Genomic DNA, 24,516 nt, shown 5'->3' with positions numbered 1-24,516 from the left:
ATATGGTTAAGCGAATCAGGAAGCATTTGCACATACAGGGGGAACAATGTTATATGCACATCTAAGCTACAAGAACAGGACACCAAAACTAGCAAAGCTATTGGTGGAGCATTACACAAGGGGAAATAGAGAAGAGGTATGGTTAAGGTCCATTGGGTTATCATTACAGGGTGTGAAATGATAAAGTCAGCATTAACAGAAAGAATATCTCAATAGTTACAGCACTTCATATAGTGACTGTGTCAATCAAACAGAAGCACCACTTACATCTTTCATAAGGTTTACATTATATATAATGCAGCGGCTGAAAAACAACCAGTTAACAGTTTCATAGAAGCCAATGGCAACACTGATTTTAATGGCACCCACAGGACAAAAAACCCTATACATTTTAAGAAGAAATATTGGGCTCCGTTGAAAATGGCAGCCCCATGTGCATTATGTGGTAAGTATGCATGCATGTGTGACTACTGTTTCAAAAATATTTTTTCTAAAAAAAAATCTAGTGTGGCTCCCCAAGCCCATGGAAACCGATGGACATCCCTTAGGCTCTTTGGGTTGGAGGCACATGTATGGATAAGTATATAAACAGCTATTTTTGTCTTTGAATAAGAAATAAATAAAATGTTTGAAAACTAAGAGTGATGAGGAGAACACTGCTAATGAAATTTGTTTTCAGAAGCATTATGCATTCTAAGTTGACATGTAGGATTTTTAACAATCTTGCCCTTAATCTAACAATGTAAACTGCTTTTTATATTAAATAAAACATTTCAGACAGCCTTGATGACTGTTTTTAACCGCCTTCAATTTTAACCTGAAGATTGCCACTTGTCCAGTTTTAATTGTAATTTTTTGAATTAATTGTGGGGTGTACCTTAATTTATTGATCGCTTGTTTTATGCATTGTCTTACTTGTATGATGTTAGCCGCTCTGAGCCCGGCTTTGGCCGGGGAGGGCGGGATAGAAATTATTTATTATTATTATTATTAGGGAAAGTTCAGTGCTGCCAAAATTATCACTTATACTATGTTTCCTCTAAGGTTTTTTTTTTTAAAAAAACTGTCAAAAACACTATACTTTGGAATTTACTGAAACTTTATTTTAAAAATCCTGATAGTTATGATGTTCCAAACAAAGAGCAAAAATAAAAACAGATCTCATTGTTTCCAGTTTTAGGTGAATAATGGATTTCTTCTTCTTCTGGAATAAATACACAAAAGAATGGATAGGAATGATTTGGGAGTTCAAACTGAAGTTAAAAGTGCACACTGTGTCCTCTCCAGAGAGTGGGCTGGAGGTTTCCCACATGATTTGAACTACAATTCCTCACTTCTGACAAGTAGCCAGTGTTCATAAATCACATAAATCATTTCCTAATGCTGCATTCTCTTCTTGCAATATGATCCCCACCATAAGAAAATCTTCTGGGCTTTTTTTATTTTGCACAATAGTATTCATCAAATACATATTCATGATGAGAGGGACTTGTTAAAAGAAAACCAAGGAATTGGGGAAAACAAAATCCGTGACTGTCAAGCCACAAATTTACCATTATACTATAATCATGCAATTTATCTGCACAGAGTAAAACATACAGTGTTTGTGGGGAACTCAGGGCACATAAAGAGAAAGTGTTACTTAAATTGGTATTTTATGACCTATAAAGGATCCTCAGATTCAGAGGAAATAAATTCCCAACAAGCAGTTATATCTCACCAGGTGCATGGCAGAGCTCCGAGGCGGATGTGGCTCAATAAGCAACTGAGATGGCGTCTGTCCAAAGTTCTGTATCTGTGCCTCCATGGCCTGCAGGGAAAGGAGAGTGATTGTCATAATCAATATGCATCAAAGAGATAGGTCAACACACTCCTTGACAATGCAAGCATATCCCAAGTCAGCCATGAAAAAAGTCCAGAAAATTCACCGGGTGCTCTTCTCCCAGGCTGCAGACTCATCCAAGTGTTAGTATTTTGTAGACAAGCTTTGCTTCTCCTTTCAAGCATGCTTCAGTTAACCAACTAACCATTCCTATTTCAAGTAGCTGGAAATGCATGTGAAAATGTTAACCTGTGAGGACATGCAGTTAAGGTCTTGTGAGATTTCTCTGCACTAAATACAGCATGTGTACCTTAATAAAGTCCTTTGTAAGGAGGAAAGTATGAGGATCCCTAATAAAATAAGCTTCTGGAATCTTAAATGAAAAAAAAGAAAAAGAAAATGTGAAATAATTTTTTGGGGAAAACACAAATCTAAAAAAAATAAATACAGAAATTTACAACAAAACCAACAATTACAAATGATTCATATATCAACAACAAGGCATAAGTGTGGAAGATCAAGTATGCTATGAAAACTATTTAACGTGACATGCTTATATGAGTAATTTTGGTGTGCTTTGTTCTCACTAAGTGCATGCTTTTCTAACTAAGAATATTTAGCTGTGCCCATGATTTGGTCCACATTGTTATAAAATTTATTTTAGAAATTAAAAGGAGCAATTTAAAGCAGAAGTAGAACTTGTCCTTCAGACAGAAATCTTTTAAAAAAATATCATATTTATTCTAGAACAAAACCCAGAAAACTGATCTTAAATCATTTTTTTATAGTGGCCATTCCCATTTGGCTTCAGACTTGGATTTAGCAGCAAAACACTCAGGGATTTGAAGTGTGATGCCATCAATATGCTGATGACACTCAGCTTTCTCTTCTCTCTCTCTCCATTTCACATGAATCGGAAGAGGCTGTGCAGGTGCTACACTGGTGCCTGGAGGCTGTTATGGACTGGATGAAGGCCAATAAATTGAGCCTGAAAATACAGAGGTGCTGTGGGTGAGTGGTTCCTTTATTTGGATTAGGGAAATGACCTGTTTTGGGTGGGGTTGCATTTGCCCCGAAGGATCAGGTATGTGGCTTAGGGGTACTACTTCCTTGATTCTAAGCTGGTATTTGAGGCTCAGGTAGCTTCAGTGGCAAGCTACACCTGGTTCTCCACCTATAGCCTGGCTTCAGAGACTCATGCTCTAATAACCTCCCTATTGGACTCCAATAAGTGCTCTATGTGGGGCTAGCCTTGAAAATGGTCCAGGAGATGCAGCTGGTGCAAAATACAGGACAATGTGCCACCACTTCTTAAAGCATTGTAGTGGCTGCTGGTCAGCTATTGGGCTAAATTCAAGGCTTTGGTACCGAAGCACAAAGCCCTGAACGGCTAGGGGCTGGAGCTGCCCCTCTTGCAAGACTTACTATGAGATCAGTGGGGGAGGCCTTGCAGGTGGCACTGTCAATGGGCAAGGAAAAGTCTTCTCCATGGCTGTTGCTACGTAAAGTGCAGGGCCAGGAAACACTAGGGAGGGGGACTCTTAAAATAATGTTAAATTCAGGATCAGTGGGACCCCCACATTTGCCTAAATGGCAGTTGCTGATGCTGGGCTCTCCTCCTCCTCCAAGTCATTGGTTGTTTTTTAACACCAGTGGTTCCAATTAACAACCTGCGTATGTTGAACATAGAAAACTAGATGTGCTCTTTTTGTCCTTGTGTAGTAGGATCCATTCCTTCTACACTGTGTGTGTTGTGGGAGCATTGGATTTGGCCTTTTACCATCCCCCATGACATCAATTGGGAAAGTCAAACACTGATACAAGAATATATTCTCCAGAACTTAAATAACTTAAATTATTAAAAAAAATATTTTTCAGAAACTTCTTTTTTAGACATCAGCATTTTATCATGCACATTCCTGTGGAACCAGACTGCTCCCCCCTCTCTGTGTTAAATATTTAATCATAAGAGTGTGTGAGGAATAATACAAATGTTTAATGCCAAACAATGTCTGTTGAGGATGCAAAGGTTTCCAGAAAAAGCTCTTTTGATAAACAATTCAAGCAAATAACCCTTATTTTCAGTAGTCTGACAACATTAAGGCAATTTTCTTGTGCTTTTAAAGCATCATTTTGAAATAAAAATGTTATTAATCATGGACATTCATCTGCCACTTTTTATAGTAATGGCTTAAATAATGTTTCTTTTCTTTTGCAGATGCAGCAGAGAAATGAATTAAATCTTGCAAAGTGCTGCCGGGCTTTAATTTACACATTTGCTTTCAAGTTGACCAGTCTTTGGCAAATTCTGATTATACAGCTACAACTTCAGTTTACACCAATGCTATTGATTTTGCCTCCTTCTTCAAACAGATTTATGTTAACAAAGAGGGAGGTTGAAAACAGCAGTAACTTCTAAATAAGATGGGTTGTTTAGATTATAAGAGATGGGCACTTAAATTTATTCTGTCAAAGGCAACCATTATTTTACAGCTAAATACATCTTATTTAGTATGTACTCAGTGGCTTTTTACCACCTGATTTTCTATACAGAGGAGTCAATGGTAACCCTCTTAATTTTCAATACCCGTATAGGCTGCAAATCAGGCACAGCTATCAGCTTCTACTTGCCAAGCTATTATATGCTAATATAACGATAGCATCAGGTATTACTGTTTATGTTGGTCCAACTATTATTATCTATTACAAGTCTCAAAATACTTTTGAATTAACATTCTCAAGGAAGGGAAAATGCCAGAGAGAGGTGATCTCAAGTTTACATATACCTGTCAAATTAGACAAATACAAATTTCTTCCAATTCCTACATGGACTGGATACAGAGAAGGTATTTGTAATTCAGAAGGAAATTGTCCCCTAAAGTTACACTAATTAATTAAAGACCAGATATTCCCATAGCTTTGTGATCTTAAAAGTAAACTAACCTACATCTTTAGTACAGTTATCGTTGACGTTTCAAGTCACAATCAAGAGTTTTTTCACATGCTTAAATTGGTTTTGTTACATGTCTGATTGCTGTTAACACTGTTAGACCATGTCTTTGACACCTAAAATACAGCAATTGTAATCATCTTGACACATGATAACTGATAATGATTCCAGAGCCTTTTTATTGTCCATTATTTCATAGAATTGGCTAAAGGAAACATCATAGATACAATCAGTTTTGAACCCACATGATACATGAAATGGAAAACATATGCTATGCTAACACATTATGGGTTGGGTCCTGACTAAGTTAATTGCTCCTAAGTTTCACGAAAATCAATGACCAAGTTAGGTGCTACGTAAGTCCCATTGCCTTAAATGGAAATGAAGGCTGCATACACACCACACATTTAAAGCACATGGCTTCCCCCAAAGAATCATGGGAACAGTAGTTTACCTCCTGCAGAGATATAATTCCCAGCAGTTCCCAGGGTTCTTTGGGGGAAGTCATGTGCTCTAAATGTGTGGCGTGTACAAGCACTTTAGTCTGGCCCATTTAGACATACTTTAGCATGTCTTTTGGTATACATATAAATTAATCTACAATAGGAATGAACTGCAACTGCCATAATCCTTGACCATCAGCCATGCTGGTTGAGGCTGATGGGATTCCACTCTGCTCCACTGGTATGTCTTACAAATATGGGCGTTTGTCACTTATACATGTCATTTGGGGGCGGGTTTCTTTCTCCTTTCTTTTTCCACTTGCCAAGTGTATTATCAGGGCAAAGTCCCACTTAACAAACCCTCATTATAAAAAACAACAACAGAAGTTGGCAGTCATATGGGTGTCCATTCAGCACTGACATTATATCAAAACCCCATACAGTGGTACCTCGGGTTAAGTACTTAATTCGTTCTGGAGGTCTGTTCTTAACCTGAAGCACCACTTTAGCTAATGGGGCCTCCTGCTGCTGCCGCGCCACCGGAGCACGATTTCTGTTCTCATCCTGAAGCAAAGTTCTTAACCCGAGGTAATATTTCTGGGTTAGTGGAGTCTGTAACCTGAAGCGTCTGTAACCCGAAGTACCACTGAATATAAAATGCAGCTTTGGTGTTATTCAATAAGGAATAGCAGGAAATCTATCTGGCAAACAGAGCTCCAGATGCTTTGTGGTTATACCACACCTAAGACAACATCTGCACTTCAAGCACTTCAGGGAACATTCTGGTTTACCTCAAGAAAAAAAAGGGGGGGAGGAAGGTTCATCTATCTTTCTTATCCTCTGCATTTGTCAGTCCTCCTCCCCTCTTAACGGCCTGCTGTCCTTCCCTCATCCTGCTTTTCATTTTTCTCCCTACGCTATCTGATGGCTCATTCCGACAATGATATTTCTGAAATGGATACAACACCTCTGTAGCCTCTTAAACATTATGGAACACCTTCCCTATGTCATATTCACAGCCAGGTAGCAATAGAAAGATAATGCCAGGCTCACAAAATCCCCGTGGCACTAGTGAGAACCATAGCAACATCTTTTTTATTTCTCCCACGGTATTTCATGTGATCTCCACCTGGCCCTTTTGAAAAGTCTGATCACAATGTAAAAAACCTCATTTTATTCACCCTGTAGCTACAAAGAGAATCTGTTTTCAAGAATTAAGTGTGAGTTGCACCTCAAGAAAAACAAAACCAACTGACTACAATCAGTAGTGGATTTATAGGTATGAACAGCAGTAGGAACCCGTATGGCTGGGGGCACTCAGGATCTCAGTATGCATCATTAACTGAGAGGATACCCTTGAAATGTCACTACAAACAATTGCCATATCATTGCTGGATTCTAATTTGCTGTGGTTTCCGCTCTTCATTTTTCCTACTTCCTGATTAAAATATAGCTGCTGTAGAACACAGACATGTTCTTTACTAGAACTTGCCAGAACTTTCTCCTGTTCGTGGTTATCTTAAGAAGTGTCTAGAAAATCCAGTAGTAACTAGGGGTATTAGAGCAAGTGAGAAATCTGGCTGTTAGTTATGTGTTATGAAAAAAATATTGTTTGATAATGTAAGAGTAAAAAGGCAGCCCGTGTTATTAATTAACTGGTTCTTATGCATTTAGCTCTGTCATACTTTTAGTCATGCACAGGTGAACCAAAAGGGCTCCTCAAAAGGACTGCATAAACCATAACTCCAACACTGACTACAATCCACTGAAGAGTATGTGTGTCATCTCATCTGAATGGGGGCTTACATAGAAGAAGTGCTTAATGGCTTGTTTCTGCTGTTTTGTGACGATGAATGCTGGAAACATTTGTAGATGAATGCTGACACTCCTCGCAATCTTTTGTGAATTTCTACATTTTAGCAAAATATTAGTAAAACAGCCTAAAGATAAGAGCTCGTTTATCCTTGGGAGGCGGTGGGCTCTCTTTCCTTGGAATGATAAGCACTAAGTAGAGGCTAGTGGCCATCACTGGGTATGCTGAAGATGCTAGAATTTGAGCAATGAATTGGACTTGAGGATTTCTGACTATAAGTCTATGTATGAAAATGCAGATATCATACCCTCCAACATTTCTCTGATGAAAATGGGGACATCCCGTTCCATAATGATAATGTTACTATTTATGCCTCATACATCTTGTTTCCCCAGGCACTCTGGGCGGCTTCCAACATATATAAAAACATAATAAAACATTAAACATTAAAAAACCTTCCCTATACATTGGTACCTCGGGTTACAGAAGCTTCAGGTTACAGATGCTTCAGGCTATAGACTCTGCTAACCCAGAAATAGTACCTCGGGTTAAGAACTTTGCTTCAGGATGAGAACAGAAAGTGTGCTCTGGCAGCGTGGTGGCAGCGGGAAGCCCCATTAGCTAAGGTGGTATCTCAGGTTAAGAACAGTTTCAGGTTAAGAACGGACCTCCAGAACGAATTAAGTTCTTAACCCGAGGTACCACTGTAAAGGATTGCCTTCAGATGGCTTGGGGGTCGGATAACTCCATACCTTCCAACATTTCTCCAATGAAAATAGGGACATCCTAAGGAAAAGTGAGAAATTCTGGGGTCAAATCAGAAACTGGGACAGCTTCTTTAAATCAGGAAAATAGGGACACTTGGAGGGTCTGCAGCTATTAAAAGTGCAGGAGTCTTTCTCACTTGGCCATCCTAGTAGAAAACCAAAACATAATCTTGCATTAAAGCAGCAAAATAAAAAATATTGTAGGAGATGGAAGAGCTATTTCCTTAAGCACATATGATAATGAATTGAAATTATTTTCATGTTTTGTCTCTTGTGCTCAATAAGTAACACTATTAATTTTAATGCTATTTCTCCTTTTAATGCTATTTCTACAAAGTCAGCATGATTAATAGCCCATAAGCACTCTCTTTTTTAGACAGGCAAGACTGACAGCCCTCTGGGTAGAAATCATATGCAGTTTGAAGATGTTATTGTTTCACACTAATGATATGAGAACCTGCTTCTTTATTTGTGCTTACAGATGTTAAAATAGCATCAAAATATTCAGTACTTGTGACAAGCTAGGTGAAGGATATTGATTTCAGTTTGGCTTTGGCATCTTTAAAAGCATGGAAGAGTTTCACTGAAAAGCAAAAATGAGTCTTCAGCTGGCACTGTTGGGAGATGAAGAACAAAATGAAAATGGTGTAGAAGCTAAAAATCCTGCTTCATAAGTCCTAACAAAATCAAATTATTTAAAATGTATTTTCAGTGTAATGTATATAATGGCAGTGATTTAAGTGGTACATCTGTATGGAAGAAAGTGTCTCCGGACAGCGCTGGCCCCTGGCCTCTTAAGTGAGATGGGCGCACAACCCTAGAGTCTGTCAAGACTGGCCCGTACGGGCAGGGGTACCTTTACCTTTTTATATATACTATGTATATGTATATGTATATGTATATGTATATGTATATGTATATGTATATGTATATGTATATGTATATGTATATGTATATTACCCCATTTAATTTAATTTTCCCCCCTCCAGGTAATCATTGAACCACATAAGCCTAGTTATTCCATAGTTCTGGGGCACTACTGAAATTCTATTGTCTTTAAATAGCAATCTATGATTAGGTAAAGGTAAAGGTACCCCTGCCCATACGGGCCAGTCTTGACAGACTCTGGGGTTTTGCGCCCATCTCACTCAAGAGGCCGGGGGCCAGCGCTGTCCGGAGACACTTCCGGGTCACGTGGCCAGCGTGACAAAGCTGCATCTAGCGAGCCAGCGCAGCACACGGAACGCCGTTTACCTTCCCGCTGGTAAGCGGTCCCTATTTATCTACTTGCACCCGGGGGTGCTTTCAAACTGCTAGGTTGGCAGGCGCTGGGACCGAGCAGCGGGAGCGCACCCCGCCGCGGGGATTCGAGCCGCCAACCTTTCGATCGGCAAGCCCTAGGCGCTGAGGCTTTTACCCACAGCGCCACCCGCGTCCCAATCTATGATTACATTAGTACTTATTGAGAGTCACAACCTAAAATCAACATTAGTCAAGCACCCTCAGTTCCTACAGTTCACCTTCAACTTCTCATCTTTAACTTCTGTAGCACTGACTCTTCTGAATGGGCTGGTGGCTTTCTGCAATCCAGAATGGTGACTGTTGGCACCTGCAAGTTTAGGAAGCAGTGTGTATCCAGCCTAATGGTCCATCTAACAAAGTGATGTCTGGCGATGGATTTCCTTCCTAGCTATGGTCTCAGCCTCCAGCTGCCTGTGACCCATGACTGGATAGGCTGAATATGATATCGCACATACTAATCATATACTTCACCACTTCATTAAAAAGTAACTGGCCAGCCCACCCAGCAAAGATCATGTAACCTTCTAACGGAAGTGCTCTTAAAAAGAGATCAGGAATGGTAAAATAATTTAGGAGAGCACAAGGTATTAGAAAATATTTTTGGGGAAGCCAAGATTGCATGGTCTCAAACTACTAGGGTACAACTGGCAAGGAGGAAGACATTAGGTGCCATTGGTGCACCTAGACACAAACGAGCAGGTACCAACACAATACTGGTGAACTAAGAAAGGCATCCATTTTGAAAAGGCAGAGATGCTGCTAGTGGGAGCTTCAGCCCATCATTTGGGCAAGTGCTTCTGAGTACTTGCTGGCAGAGTTGGGAGCCCCCTGACACGTGGAGGCTGGTGGAAGGATTTCCTCTTCATCCAAACCCCCTGCAGCACAGTGGGTTGGGGTTTTTGGATGGCTCTGTTAGTATTTCTTTATTTTTAATATTTATATACTGCCCACTAACCAATATTTTCTATGTGGTTTACAAGTAAATAATAAAAACCATAATAATGCAAATGTCTTCAGGCAAGTCTCACGTATTTTCCATCATGCTTTTCAGGAGTTACTAATGGAACTGCTTCTCATGAATGGGTCTCATATATTTCCGCCTGACCACCCACCATGAGCTCAGCAAGCCTCACTTTTTTATTTGTATAAGAAAAAGCACTGGATTTAATTATATTTTTAAGGAGCCTAGAAGCCATTGGCTGAAAAGAATTTCATCCTCATCTAAATTAAATGCTAAGATTCTGAATAACTTGAAAGGAGAAAGCTTTACTGTGAATTTGAAACTGCCCCCTGTCTCCTGATAAAAATGCTTTTTGGTGCTCATGAAATTTAACAGCAATTGCTTACAGCTGCCTAGTTCAGTTTTTATTTAAAGAGCTCAACAGTGGGCTTTAAAAATTATCAGCCTAAAACAGGCTTGATGCATGCCATGTTTACTTGTGAGGATTTCACTTTTCAGGCATACTTTCCATCAATGTTTGGGTGGATGTTCTGTTTGGTTTTCCTTACACTTGGGAAATCTTTACACATCTTATCATCAATTCTGCTGCCCCTCACATTTTGTCAAGTAGTGGGCACAGCTTTGGATAACAACAACAACCACAACCACAACAACAACAACAGCAATTTATTTATACCCCACGCATCTGGCTGGGTTTCCCTAGTCACTCTGGGTGGCTTCCAACAAAATATTTAAAATACAATAAAACATCAGACATTAAAAACTTCACTAAACATGGATTATGGCAAGGGGCTCTAATATAGTCCATAATGGCTTTTGTAAGGATATTTCCCCTGAAATATCTGATAAAATATAGCAGAGAAAAGCATGCAATATAGAATTTCAGTTAGAATAAAGATTATATTACAATATCACATTTATATAGCCATGCATAACCCCACAGCTCCTGGTGATTGCTTACTCATGAAATACATGTATATTAATGGTAAACAATAAACCCACAAACTACCAGCCTTACCAGTCTACAGTCTTGTTTGTAATTTCAGTATAATGAGATTCAAGGTCTTCCAAATATTCTTTTATGGGATACTATTCAACAGAAACTGAAGCCCTTTGGTTTCAGCGGCACTTAACTACTTACAACTGTGAACTGGGCAACAGCAGCCATAGAGAATTTATAGTTTTTATTTGCAAACACCTAAAACTCATGCTCTTCCACAATTTTCTTTGAGAGATAATGATTTACTCTAATACAGTCCAACCAAAGTGTGTCTGAAACACTCAACCCAATATTTCTATCTAGAATATTTAGACCCTGTCTTTCAATTTGAATAAAATTCCAAAATGTGTAACAGCGACATTATAATACAAACAATGATTTAAACAAAAATATAATGAAACAAATGATTAAAATAGCTAAGGCCTAGAGCAAACAAAGAAGAATGCTGGAAGGAACTGTGAAACAGGAAAAGCCTCCTTCTCATACAAGGTTTGCAAAAACGTGTTGTGGCTGTAAATTTTACTTGTACTAATCTAGATTGCTACATGCAATGCCATCCTACTGTTTTATTTTGTATTGCTTCCTGGGGGAACAATATTTGAATGGTTGATTATGATACTTATTTAACTATTCTTACTGGCAGTGCTATTTTTTCTACAAAAAGAGGTGCCAGAACTCACCATGAACACCTCCCTTGTTCTCTTAGAATGGCAATGGCGCCCACCTGAGAGGTGTCAGAAGTGGGGGGAAAGCCCTGCTTACTGAGGAATCCTTGGAGGGGTTGTGCTTTGGGGGGGGTATCTTCTTTCTTGAAATATACATATTTTTAAATCTAAAGAAACAGGAAACTGTTCTAGTTTAATTTTTGCTTTGGATGGGTTCATAGAGCTATTGCTAGAGCTATTTATATTAACATACTGTTAAACTTGCCACTGTCCAAGCCCATCTCTTGGGAAGAACTATTGGCTTGGAGAAATCTAAATCCCTACACTTCAGCAACCTGATCCCCAGAGAGGCTGCATGAAAGCCTCTCATCTAACTTCCTTATAAAACACAGAAGGGAGTCCTCGAGCAGAGCTGATGATAAAGGCTGTAGCCAGTTCAACTATAGAATATTTTCACAGTCCTGTGCTGGTTCCCACAACTATAAACTTACGATAGCAGTTCTTACCATTGTTACCAACTAACCAGGTTCTTAGGCATTTGGAGAGTCTTTGGGAGTCATCCCAACTGTCAGATTATCAGGTAAGCCTCCTAACAACTGAACTGCAAGTAAATAAAACGTTCAGAATTGGAGATTATAGTTCCCAGGCCTATATATTTTTTATTATTATTGACTTCACTGCCTAATCCTAAAGAAAATGGAGAAAGAAAGAAAATCCATTCTTTACCCAAGAAGTAAACTAGACCAGAAATGGCAGGTGTGTGAATGTTGTTCACACCTGCCATTTCTGGACTAGTTTACACCCTGAAATGCAGCGATAGAATTCACTATATCTTTCCCCCAAACAGGTTGGAAAGCAACTGGGAGGCAACTGATTGTAAATGCATGCTGCTCTAGTCAGATTTTTAGGTCTGGCTCCTGAGATTGCCATGCCCTGTCTAGTTTGGCATGGGAGGATTTCTGGTCACGTCCTTATCAGGAAACGTGTGGTTGCCATTTCCAACTTTACAACACTTGGTCCTCTATTTGAAGGGCTATCCAGTCCAAATCCAGTGTGAAGATAAAGAACAGTAAAAATTGCAGAGCAGCTTCCTTGAATCTGCCCGTCAACAAGACCTGAACAGCAGACTGCGCAGGTACACATGTCATCTGGTTACAATCTGCTCGACTATGGTGAAATGTATTTCATTTATAGTCAAACTATTTTATTTTTAATAGCGCCTTTTTGTTGTTTTGGCTTATTAAATACAACATGACCATGTAAAGCATAATTTCTACCTTTGCAACTCTATATAAATTAACATATGTGAATTTCATGCAAATCAATGTCTTACATAAATATCCCTTACATAAATATCAGGGCGTTTTGGTCTAAACCACTGAGCCTCTTGGGCTTGCTGAATGGAAGGTCGGCAGTTTGAATCCGTGCAACAGGGTGAGCTCCCGTTGCTCTGGCCCAGCTTCTGCCAACCTAGCAGTTCAAAAGCAAACCTTACATAAATAATATATTTCTCAGAATGCATTGAAAGTGCATTATACAGGGTTGTATCCAGCACAGCATTCTGTTAATGCTCCACCAGCAAAAGGACTTCTACTTGCACAACACAACGTTCTCGCCCTCTCCTCCTCCCTGCACCCCTCCCAAATCTGTTCTAGAGGTTCTTCCAAGCCTCTGTGGCAGATCTGGGGAGGGTGTGAGCTGCACACAGGGGGGGGGGGGGAGGAGTCCCACTGTGCAAGTGGAAATGTTTGTGCTAACCGAATGTGGCGGGTGAGTATGAGAATCACCCACAGTGATTATTTTGGAGGGGAAAGATACTACAGCCAATAGCCAGAGGTCTTGAGTAGATGCACTAGTTGCATATTTCACTGGATCCTGGCATACAAGGATAAAATTAATTCAATTCAATTCATTTAGAAATTAATTGAAAATAAAAATGCTAGTCATTAGATGCAAAAGCCATGTTACATTCCTCCGACCTCCGCCAGAAGTCGAAGAACCTGGGCAATCTTCTTATGTATTAATAACTATGAACAGGAGAAAAGCTCCTTTTTTCTTTTGTCACTAACAAAAGAAATACCCCCCCCCCCCAAAAAATAAGTGCGTCTTATGGGCCGGTGCGTCCTATAGGGCAAAAAATACGGTAAATGTTTTATATCAGAAACCAAATGCGATGTTTTGTTCCATTTGCAAAGAATAGTTTTTGTGAGACATGACACAGAGGAAACCTGGGGAGGCAGACAGAAGAAAATAACCAAGCAAACCCTGGAGAAAACTTGATGTTGAAGGAATGGCTTTTAATGGTATTGTTTGTTGTGGTGGTAGCTTATTGTAGAAATAAAGCACGATCATCTAAAGCATTATTTTTAATGCCTAGGATATGGAAACAGACACACTCAGTAAATCCAAGTATGTAATAGCCATATTTTTCTTAGGTTATATACACAAAGCTGTATTAAAAATTTAAATGTGATTTTATGTTCAGTTAGTTCACAGACCAAGCTAGAAAAACATTTGACCATCTAGGACAAAGCATTTTATATAGTGGGAGGCAGTGGAAGACAGGAGTGCCTGGCGTGCTCTGATCCATGGGGTCACGAAGAGTCGGACACGACTAAACGACTAAACAACAACAACAACAACAACAACAACAACGTAAAATAAAATTTTGTATTCTACAAATTCATTGCACATTTGCCTACTAAATATTCTTATCAGTTCTGATTACACAGAAATGAAGCCACCCTATATATTGCTATACAGTGGTACCTTAGGTTAAGAACTTAATTCGTTCTGGGGGTCCACTCTTAACCTGAAACTGTTCTCAACCTGAAGCACCACTTTAGCTAATGGGGCCTCCCACTGCCGCCGCACAATTTCTATTCTCATCCCGAAGCAAAGTTCTTAACCCGAGGTACTATTTCTGAGTTAGTCTGTAACCCGAGGTACCGCTGTACTTTACTAGCCTGGACTTGGTGCATTTTTTTAAAAAAATGAAGCTTTATTCCATTTTTTAAAATTAATTTGAAGGTATAAGGTGAAGCACACTATTTGTTTATTAGATTGTTTAAAACTGTCCTTTCATGTGCGATCCAAAGGCAACTTACAAATATATAAAATGAAAGCAATTAAATTAAAATTGCACACAAATACCCTCACAGCAATAACAGAACACAGTGAATTATCCAATTCCAAGTCATTAATTATATTTATTATTTGCTATATTGCTCTGGTATCTATGCTAAAAGAGGGGGGAAAGTGTCAGAAACCCCACTCATTGGAGCCTTGTACCTATTTCCCCAGCTGTGTGCATCACACAATCACAGGAACCCAGCGCTTCATAATCCAGCCACCACATAACTGCACTTTGGTACTTTGCTTAATGGAAAAAACTTAATGGAACTTAATGGAAAAAACAAAAGCAGATGGCCACACCATCAGTTACTCTGAACAAGGCTCAGTAGCTAGTCAGCCTAGGAATACATGTTCTGTACAACCTCAATTCATATTTGTTGGCTGAGGTAAAAAACTACTTCTTGCTCCACCTTTCCTTGAAGGAGCCACCAACTTTGTGAAGCCTTGGATTCAGGTCTTGTGTTTGAATCACTCTGATTGTATCTAGATGCTGGCTCAAGACATTTTGCTACCTGAGGCGAAGGACAAAATAGTGCTCCCATTCCATGGACAGAAATCTGATTGGACTAGCAGCTGGATATTATTTAAACACTGGTGACAGGACAACATTCTACACCATATTGAGTGCAGTAGGCCTGCTTAGGAGGTACTTGGCAGACTAGCATAGAAGATTCAGGGAAAATAGTGGGTGACTGCGGCTGCCCTCTGGCCCCTGCTGTCTGAGACAGCTATCTCACTTTTCCTAATAGCAGGACTGGCCCTGCTTGTTTACCTGTGTTGATCAGATCTTTAACTGCTGAGTTCTGGGTCTGATATTATACATACATTTGTCTAGAACAATTGTCACCTCTGGTTTGAACCTCAAAATCTCTTATTAATATCACAAGTATGATATGGCATGTTATGTAATCATTTATATATATATATACAGTGGTACCTCTGGTTGCGAATGGGATCCGTTCTGGAGGCCCGTACGCAACCTGAAAAGAGCGCAACCTGAAGCGCCGCATCTGCGCAGGTGCGCTGCGCGATTTAGCGCTTCTGCGCATGCGCAAGCGGCGAAACCCAGAAGTAACCCTTTCTGGTACTTCCGGGTCGCCGCGGGATGCAACCTGAAAAGACGTAACCTGAAGTGTCCATAACATGAGGTATGACTGTATTGTAGGCAAAGAAGAGATAGAGGTTGTTGCCCACACAATTCTGAATCCTCTGTTACCTGATAGAGTCATTGTTTCTCCCCTTTTCAGGATTCCTAAACCTTTGCTTCCATTTCCCCTTTTGTCTCCCTGCACTATTGTACAAGTGCAGACAAATGCTGACTTCACGCTAATTGTGATTAACAAATTGGAAGCCAGGCATAGAAGTGCAGTAAAAGAGTTTATCAGCAGTTAGCTGCAGTTACGGGTGAGAAGGATTTCCCCTAAACTTGTCATGTGGGCATTTACTCCTGGCGAGAGTGGGAGAGCAGGTTCCTGAAACTGGCTCCCAGTTTGCAAATTGAAATTTGGAGTGTTACAACTACACTGCACTACAGAGATTCTTCAGGCCATTGTTGAAGTTCCAAGAACAAGAAGCAGCCAACCTTGCCAAGGTCATTTCAGTCAAAGGAGCTGTTGAATTCAGCTATTTTGTATCCTAAAAATAAATCCAAAATTATTTCAGGGAATTCAGATAATGGAACACTCCGCTGTATATTACAGCAAAAAACTTGAATCTATTGTTCGTGCTGTCTTTAAAAGACAATTAAAGAGGCACATTATCAATATGTCGAATATTGTTAAGATGATCAGCTCTGCTATTTTCTAAGAAAACTATCTAAATTGTTCAGCAGTCTTTACTGCAAAAAGTTGAAGAATGCAAAACATTGTAGAATAATAGGTAATTTATTCTAAGGTAATGACTGCAATATAGCTGAAATCTGTGCTAATAGAGTAAAAAGGCTCCCAGCTATTTCTGCTATAAACAGCAGTCAGGTAATTTTCATTCTTCTTCCCTACAGTAAAATACTACTTTAAAATCAATGCTAAAATGTTTGCTACTAATTCTGAAGTGCAAAAATTACTACCTGTAAACAGAATGTACTGGCAAATAAAAGAAAGAAGCAGCTTTCACAAATGGCATTCCTCCTACTTTTCAAATTGCAGATGGGGAAAACACAACAGCACTGGAGTATGTACAGGCCTTATTGTCTACAAAAAAACAATTTAAAACAATGGTCCCAGGTGAATATATAAGAAATAAAAATGTGGAGTCATATTTGAATAGATAAATATGTACAGGGACATGGCAGGTGTTTATACAATATACTGGAGTGTAGGTCCCTAACGAAATTCCTAGAAAAGAGGATCAGGGCCCACAAAAGAGAGGACTTTCCATTGCTCATAACTGACTTGTGGAATTTGCGGCCACAAGACGAAGTGATGGGTCACAGAATCACAGAGCCTGAAGGGATCTCAACAGCTATCTAGTCCACCCCCCCCTTTTGATGCAGGAAACCACTGCCATAGCATCAGTGAGAGAAGTGCTGAGCACAGAGCTTGCTAAATGTCATTTGGACAGTGCTTCCAAAGTGCTTGACAATCAGGCATTTGGGAAGTGCTGCACAACTGGCAGCAGCTGCCAAGCCCCATTTGGCCAGACCTCACCTTTGTCTGCCTCACGCTTAATGCCATGTCTGATGACAGGTGTAGAGTAGGTGGCTGTGATTTGGCCAGCATGGCTGTGCAGACCAAATGGGAAGTCTTGGCATTAGGCTTGTGGGTCAGAGGTTCACCACCTCAATCTAAGCAGTGCTAGTGACCATGTATACAATAATTTCTGCTGTGAGAGCAGCATGAGTGCTCAGTCAGCCAATGTGTTTCTGTGATGGTGCTTGCGTGGCAGTAGGGATAGGGTGAACTGCCCACCAGTTGGTTGGGTGGGGAAAGGATGGTACCATGAGGAGCTATTTCTCTTCCCTGCCGGTTTGCAAACTTGTATGCTAAGACAAGTCTTTCTCTGCACAGTTCTAAAACTGGAAGAGTTGGCTGTCACGGCTAATGCTGCTAGCTGCTTTATCTGTGCTGGGATCTTCTGATGTAGGATCTTTGCTGGAGTTTTCCTGCCTACTATATAGACTGAAAGTTGTGTGGGGTTTGAGGTGGGTGGGCCCACCTCCTCAGGTAATGAAGAGATTGCTTGCCTGGGCCTGGAACAGGGGACTTTTCACCACTGCTAGCTGTCCTCCACTTAAGGAGAGAACTTCTGGTCTTGTAAATTCTTCACAATTATCCATAAATTCTTCGTAGAACCACTATTATGTGGGAGAAAGCTAGTCTCTGTATATTGAGACATGTGGGAACTAACATTTAAGTGATCAATTCTGTAGATACAATTAGATCAAAGGAGATCTAGAGGGGTGAATTTTGATATTCCTGTCAGATTAAGAAAAGTGATTGTAAGTCAGGAGGGTCAAATATGTGAATTCAAAATGTGAATAGCTTTCTTAACAATTAATACAACATAGGCCTCCTGCCTGTTAAATATCGCATTGTCTTTTTATGAATGAGTGTTGATATTTTCCACATATATGTTTCTAGGCCTTACTAGTCACTATGTAAGGCTAGCATTCCGTCTATTTTGTTAAAGATATATCTGTCTTGTTGGGTCTTGACAGCCCTATCATGTCAACCCCCTGTAGCAGCATAGAGTTTTTCAGCAAGGGGAAGAAAAAGTAAAAACTATGCTTCCAGTGGGCATATTTCACTATTGCTGATCCTGAGGGATGATTTGTTATTCCTGTCAGATCAAAGAAAGAGATAAGAGAAGAAAATAACATCTAAAAACTTGAACCCAGAAATGAGGGTGACGGCAAAAACGTCAAGACCAAAACATTATGATGCCACTTAAAATAATTTAAATATGCTGGATATCAAACACTTTCAAAAGAAATAAATGTTGCATAGGCCATATGCTCTGCTAGCTGACAGGAGAACTAGTTTTTAAGGTTTAGGAATTGGTCATAGAAACCAACTGTCAAATGCTATTCATTTACTGATTTTTTTTTCTCCAATTGGCCATGTGTGTTGTCAGTAAGATGAGGTCTTTTGACAGGCAACTGCTTGAAATGTGACACATATGTCACTAGGAAGTTCTTCTGCAAAGGCCCATTTAAAGATATGGAAGCTGTGCAGAGGCATGCTCATTTCATTGTGGGCTTGTGCAGGAGAACTGCCTGGTCAGTTGTGTCATGAACTTATCAGTGCCTGGTTTTGTGCAAACTTACACTTTTGGCTCCAGATAGCTATTTTGACTGAATCTGCACCATACCATGTTTTGAAATTGTACAGCACAGGCTTGTAATATGTAGAATTGAATATGAATAAGACAGCCCAGAGGTATAATACAAAGAGCAATTGTCCAATATAATCCTTCACTAGCTTTTAAAAACATTACTAAGGATAAACAGACTGCATCTAACAAACATAGATGAGGGGTTGGCAAATATTTGAAATAAGAATAAGTAAATAAAATAAACAATGTTCTTGAAATCCTGACTTCTTGTAAGTGTACACAAAAAGTCTGTTTTCAATGTTGCGTCTGACAAATTTAATTACATTTGGGAGATCAAACCAACTAGTGCCATTTAGCCTCTCTAATTTTAACTTGTGCAGAAGTAATAAACCATTACTTATGTATTCACATCACTGTGTTAAATTAGTTTTGTGTAAACAAACGTCATGTCTGGTTTTTCTAGAAAAACACATACCACAATTTGTAGGAACGGTATTGTAGGAACAGGCATAACATTTGCAAAAGTGACCCAATTTCTTGAAGCCCAGTTTGTAAAAACTGGGTTTTAAAGAACAGGTACACAGGAAAACAGCAAATATAAGCAAATATTCAGCGTACCTCATGCTATTTTATATTCAACAGGACACCCGAAATCATTTGAACACAAATAAACAATCAACCTTTACAGCTGCAGAGGGTCACATTTCTATATGTGAGAGTGTGAAAAGCACATGACAAAAATTATCTTTTTTTAAGCTGTAAGGTATTGAAATGAAATAATAGGAAAAACATATAGAAATGGGTTTTGGAGGGATAATAAGTTTTAAATGCCTTTGTTCTGTGAATGAGTACCCTTAACACAAGTCTTGGAAGACAGCTAAAAAAGTCTGGAATAATAGGTTTGGATTATGATGTACACCAACAGTAAAGACAATTCCAAATAACATCTAGAGTCCAATATAACTGCTGTTTACATATTAAAAAGAGATACAGGCTTTGTACCAGGGATGTTCTGTCATGTTTCTCCACAGGAGAAGGCTGTCATGGTAAAGTTCATTATCAATTACTGCTTTACAAGTGCAAGATGAGTTAAGCTGTCATAATTTTCTCAGCTAGAGATCCTGTGCTGTCAAAGAATGTCAATTTTTAATCTGACACAAGGAAGAAAATTATCTCTTATTCTGACCTCTAATTTCTTGACATTTTAATGCAATAATTGCTGTGGTTAGTGCTGCAACCATGATTTCACCTGTCAAGGAAGAATGAATCAATATCCTTGAGCTGTTCATTAAATTTCTAGATTTTGCTTTACTAAATTTCTCCATTTTTGAGGGTGGAAAGAAAAGAAACCATTGATAGGCATGCCTGAAAATGTGATATACCGAAACTACACCTTGCAACATTTTCCATTTGTTTTCACACTGACAATTCCCCCCCCCCCAATAAAATACAATCACACTACACTATGAATAAAGGTTTGACACTAGCAGAAGTTACTTTGTTTGGACTGAGTTCTGCATTTGGAATATGGTGCAAGTCCTAATGAAAAGAAGGATAAACGTTAATCTGGCCTATCAGAGATCTGTGCATGTATAATACGGATGGGCATACTCATGAAAGCTTCTTTCCAGCTCTGTATGAGGAACAAAGTTGTGTCCCATCCCATTTCTGTGTGGATTTTAAAGGGGAAATTATAAAAAAAATCCATAGAGGAATGCACACTGTCTTGAAATCAAAGGGCAGCCATTCTAGGAAGGACACTGTGCTTCAGAGCTCTCTCTCCCAGAACAATTACTTGAATGGGGCAGTGGTGTAGCTAACAGAATGGACACTGGTGTAGCTAAGAGGTTTGATCCATTGTTTCTTCTAATACAGTGCTACATATACAGTGGATGCTCGGGTTGCGAACATGATCCATGCGGGATGCACATTCGCAACCCGCAGCATTCGCAACCCGTGTCTGCACACGTGTGGGTTGCGATTTGGTGCTTCTGCGCATGCGCGACCGCCGAAACCAGGAAGTAACTCGTTCTGGTTCTTCCGGGTTTTGGTAGTCTGCAACCTGAAAAACCGCAAAAAAACCCCTGAAGCATCTGTAACCCAAGGTATGACTGTATATTTAAAACCCTATTAAAACTAGTAAAGTATTCAAAAACAAGCATAAGCACAATATTCTTGTAGATGTGTCTGAATTGCTTTCACTTCTTTGTAGCTTTCCCTCAACCAAATAATACGGGACTTGAACACAAGCACAAGGTTTTATAGTTATAACCTGTCCCAAAAGCAATGCAACACATGTACAGCTATTGCATCTTAATATGTTTTCACCAAACCTTAGTAAATTGCATATACAGTCGTACCTCGGAAGTCAAACAGAATCCATTCTGGAAGTCTGTTTGACTTCCAAAACATTCGAAAAGCAAAGTGCGGCTTCTGATTGGCTGCTGGAAGCTCTTGCAGTCAAGCGGAAGCTGTGGAAGTCCCATTGGATGTTTGGCTTCCGAAAGAATGTTCAAAAACCAGAGCTCTCACTTCTGGTTTTTTATTGTTCCAGAGCTGGAACGTTTGACTCCCAAGGCGTTTGGGAGCTGAGGTAGGACTGTAGCTGCAAATGGAATAACAAACGGCTTACAAGAATATATCTACAATTCCATGTTGGGTGTCCATTTTCAAAATGGCGCAGTATACCTGAAGGAGTGTCTTCACCTTCATCGTTCTGCCCGGACACTGAGGTCCAGCGCCGAGGGCCTTCTGGTGGTTCCCTCACAGGGAAGCAGGCAGAGGACCTTCTCGGTAGTGGCGCCTGCCCTGTGGAATGCCCTCCCATCGGATGTCCAAGAAATAAACAACTACCTGACTATTAGAACACATCTGAAGGCAGTCCTGTTTAGGGAAGCTTTTAATATGTGATGAATTATTGTATTTTAATATTCTGCTGGAAGCCACACAGAGTGGCTGGGGAAATCCAGCCAGATGGGCAGGGTATAAATAACAAATAAATTCAAGGAATCCTTAAAGATTAAACAGACCTATGCACTTTCACTTGCACATGCAAAGGTGTGTTTGTGATTAAGAGAATGTGAATGAGATGGTGACAGTAATAAAAATTTATTTTTTAAAAAAGAGAATGTGAATGAGATAATAGTGGTTGACATCACAGTGCTGTTGTGGGTATTATTAACTGTTGTGAACTACATGCATTTTTTAAAAAAAGGATTTCCGATTATTCTTATAATTACTATTGTATTTATTTATTTCTTAAATTTTTATCCTTCATCCAAGAATCAGAGGGCGGTTTACATTATAAAAGCACAAAAATAAATAACAAATAAAACAATAACCCTCCAGTTTAAAAGGCCACAGACTGTATCAATAGTCAAAGGCCTGGGAGAAGAGGAATGTTTTTGCCTGGTGCCTAAAGATATGTAACAAAGGTGCTAGGTGAGTCTCCCTGGGAGAACATTCCGCAAGTGAGGAGCCACTGCAGAAAATGCCCGTTCCTGTGTTGCCACCCTCCCAACCTCTCACAGAGGAGGCAGACTAAGAAGAGATGATGATCTCAGGCTCAGGGTCTGGGTCTGTTCATATGGGGAGAAGGCGGCCCTTGGGATATTGCAGTCCTGAGCCATTTAAGGCTTGATAGGTCAAAATCAGTGCTTTGAATTGGGTCCAGAAATTAATTGGCAGCCTGTGCACTTGGGCCAGGGTTCGTGTTATATGCTCAAACTGTCTTGCCCCAGAGAGCAACTTGGCCACTGAATTATCTCCACATGCTTTAAACTACAACTCCTATCAGCCAGAGTAAGTATGGTCAAGTGTACATATGCAGGGAGGCAGTTCCCGTGCAACCGTTTACTATTATTACAATTTCTTGGATTATATTAGTACCCAGATTATTAATGATTGTGAATGGAAGAAAAGTTTTAAATACAAATGAAAGAGAAAGAGAAAGCAGTCTTCCTACATTTCTCTAAATGGAATAAAATCACCTCATATTACTATGAAGGGGGTTTCTAATATCAAATGATGTATCAAACCACATATAAACTTTACAGATATCCTAAAAGCATTTATAATGTAAGGAATATATTTGCAAAGCTTGCAATTAAGCAAGATGTAAGTTTTCAGTTTTTAAAATTCAATCAAAAAATGCCACAAGTATTCTATTGCTTGGCAATGTATAAATTATTACTTGTTTTGCATACAACAGATGGCAGATATCATGGGGCAAGGAAGCTTGTGTATGCAGCTTCACCACAGCAACACTCATCTTGCAGCTGTTGCATCTTCACACTTTTCAACCAAATTGAATCTTTCAGAGAACGCTTTAATACTCATAGCTGTAATCTTTTAATAATTATTTTATTATGATGGGCTGACAAGACTGGAAACAAAACATGGAAGAATAAGGTGTGCCCTATATAAACCAACAACCTTTAAAAAAATCCCGTATGAGGCAAACACTCAAGTAACTAACACAAAAGAAAGAAAATGAAATCCTTGTATTGTTTTGTTCTTTAAACATTTCATTTGTTAACCAATAAAATAATCTCATTTGATATTATGATTATTATAGGTATATTTATGAATGGATAGGGAGTTTAGCTCTTTTACTCGGTAATTCATTAGATACCCATATGTTCATATAGTCAGTAAATATACATCATATATAATTTTAGTGAATTGTTCTGTATAGTTTAGTTTGCAATCCTATACACAATTATCTAGATGTAAGACCCTGTAAGCCTGCCAACCTAGCAGTTCGAAAGCACCCCCGGGTGCAAGTAGATAAATAGGGACCGCTTTCTAGCGGGAAGGTAAACGGCGTTTCCGTGTGCGGCTCTGGCTCGCCAGAGCAGCGATGTCACGCTGGCCACGTGACCCGGAAGTGTCTCCGGACAGCGCTGGCCCCCGGCCTCTTGAGTGAGATGGGTGCACAACCCCAGAGTCTGGCAAGACTGGCCCGTACGGGCAGGGGTACCTTTACCTTTACCTTTAAGACCCTGTAAGCTTACTGCATAGGGTGGTGCTGTCAATTTAACTTGTTCATTAATTAAATGCACTGACCAAAATCCAAAGAAGTACTTAGACTGCCTGCAGAGTTCATTCAGAGCTGGCTTTGAAATGATTTGGGGGAGATTTTTAAAAAGACTGCCTCAAAGTGGATTCAAGTTTCTAAGCTATTCCCACACCCACCTAATTCAAAATGGAGACAGATTCCCAGTTTCCCCTGTTCATCTCAAAGTCAACTATCCCTTAACTAACCCATCACCCAGTTTAGCTACTAGAAGTCAGTTTAGGCATATTCAAAGGCCCTAAGGTACATACAATGCAAGCCTCTGTTCCATATCATAAACATTGGAACTGTATCATAAACATTTGGAAA

General features: G+C 39.6%; 1 protein-coding gene across 4 annotated transcripts in view; it reads right to left on the bottom strand.

Moving 5' to 3' along the window:
- NBEA (neurobeachin) overlaps positions 1 to 24,516 on the bottom strand; it is a 361,495-nt gene that overhangs the window by 22,325 nt on the left and 314,654 nt on the right. For 3 of the 4 annotated variants that reach the window (XM_028726491.2, XM_028726499.2, XM_077927141.1), the window contains one exon: positions 1,721 to 1,810. In XM_028726491.2, coding sequence (XP_028582324.2) covers positions 1,721 to 1,810 — 90 coding nt within the window. Of the gene's footprint in view, positions 1 to 1,720; positions 1,811 to 2,132; positions 2,196 to 24,516 lie in introns of all 4 variants that reach the window. The other variant, XM_077927142.1, reaches the window with a different exon arrangement.

Source organism: Podarcis muralis, chromosome 4, assembly GCF_964188315.1.
Source record: "Podarcis muralis chromosome 4, rPodMur119.hap1.1, whole genome shotgun sequence".
Lineage (NCBI taxonomy): Eukaryota > Metazoa > Chordata > Lepidosauria > Squamata > Lacertidae > Podarcis > Podarcis muralis.
This window is presented reverse-complemented; position numbering and strand designations above follow the sequence as displayed.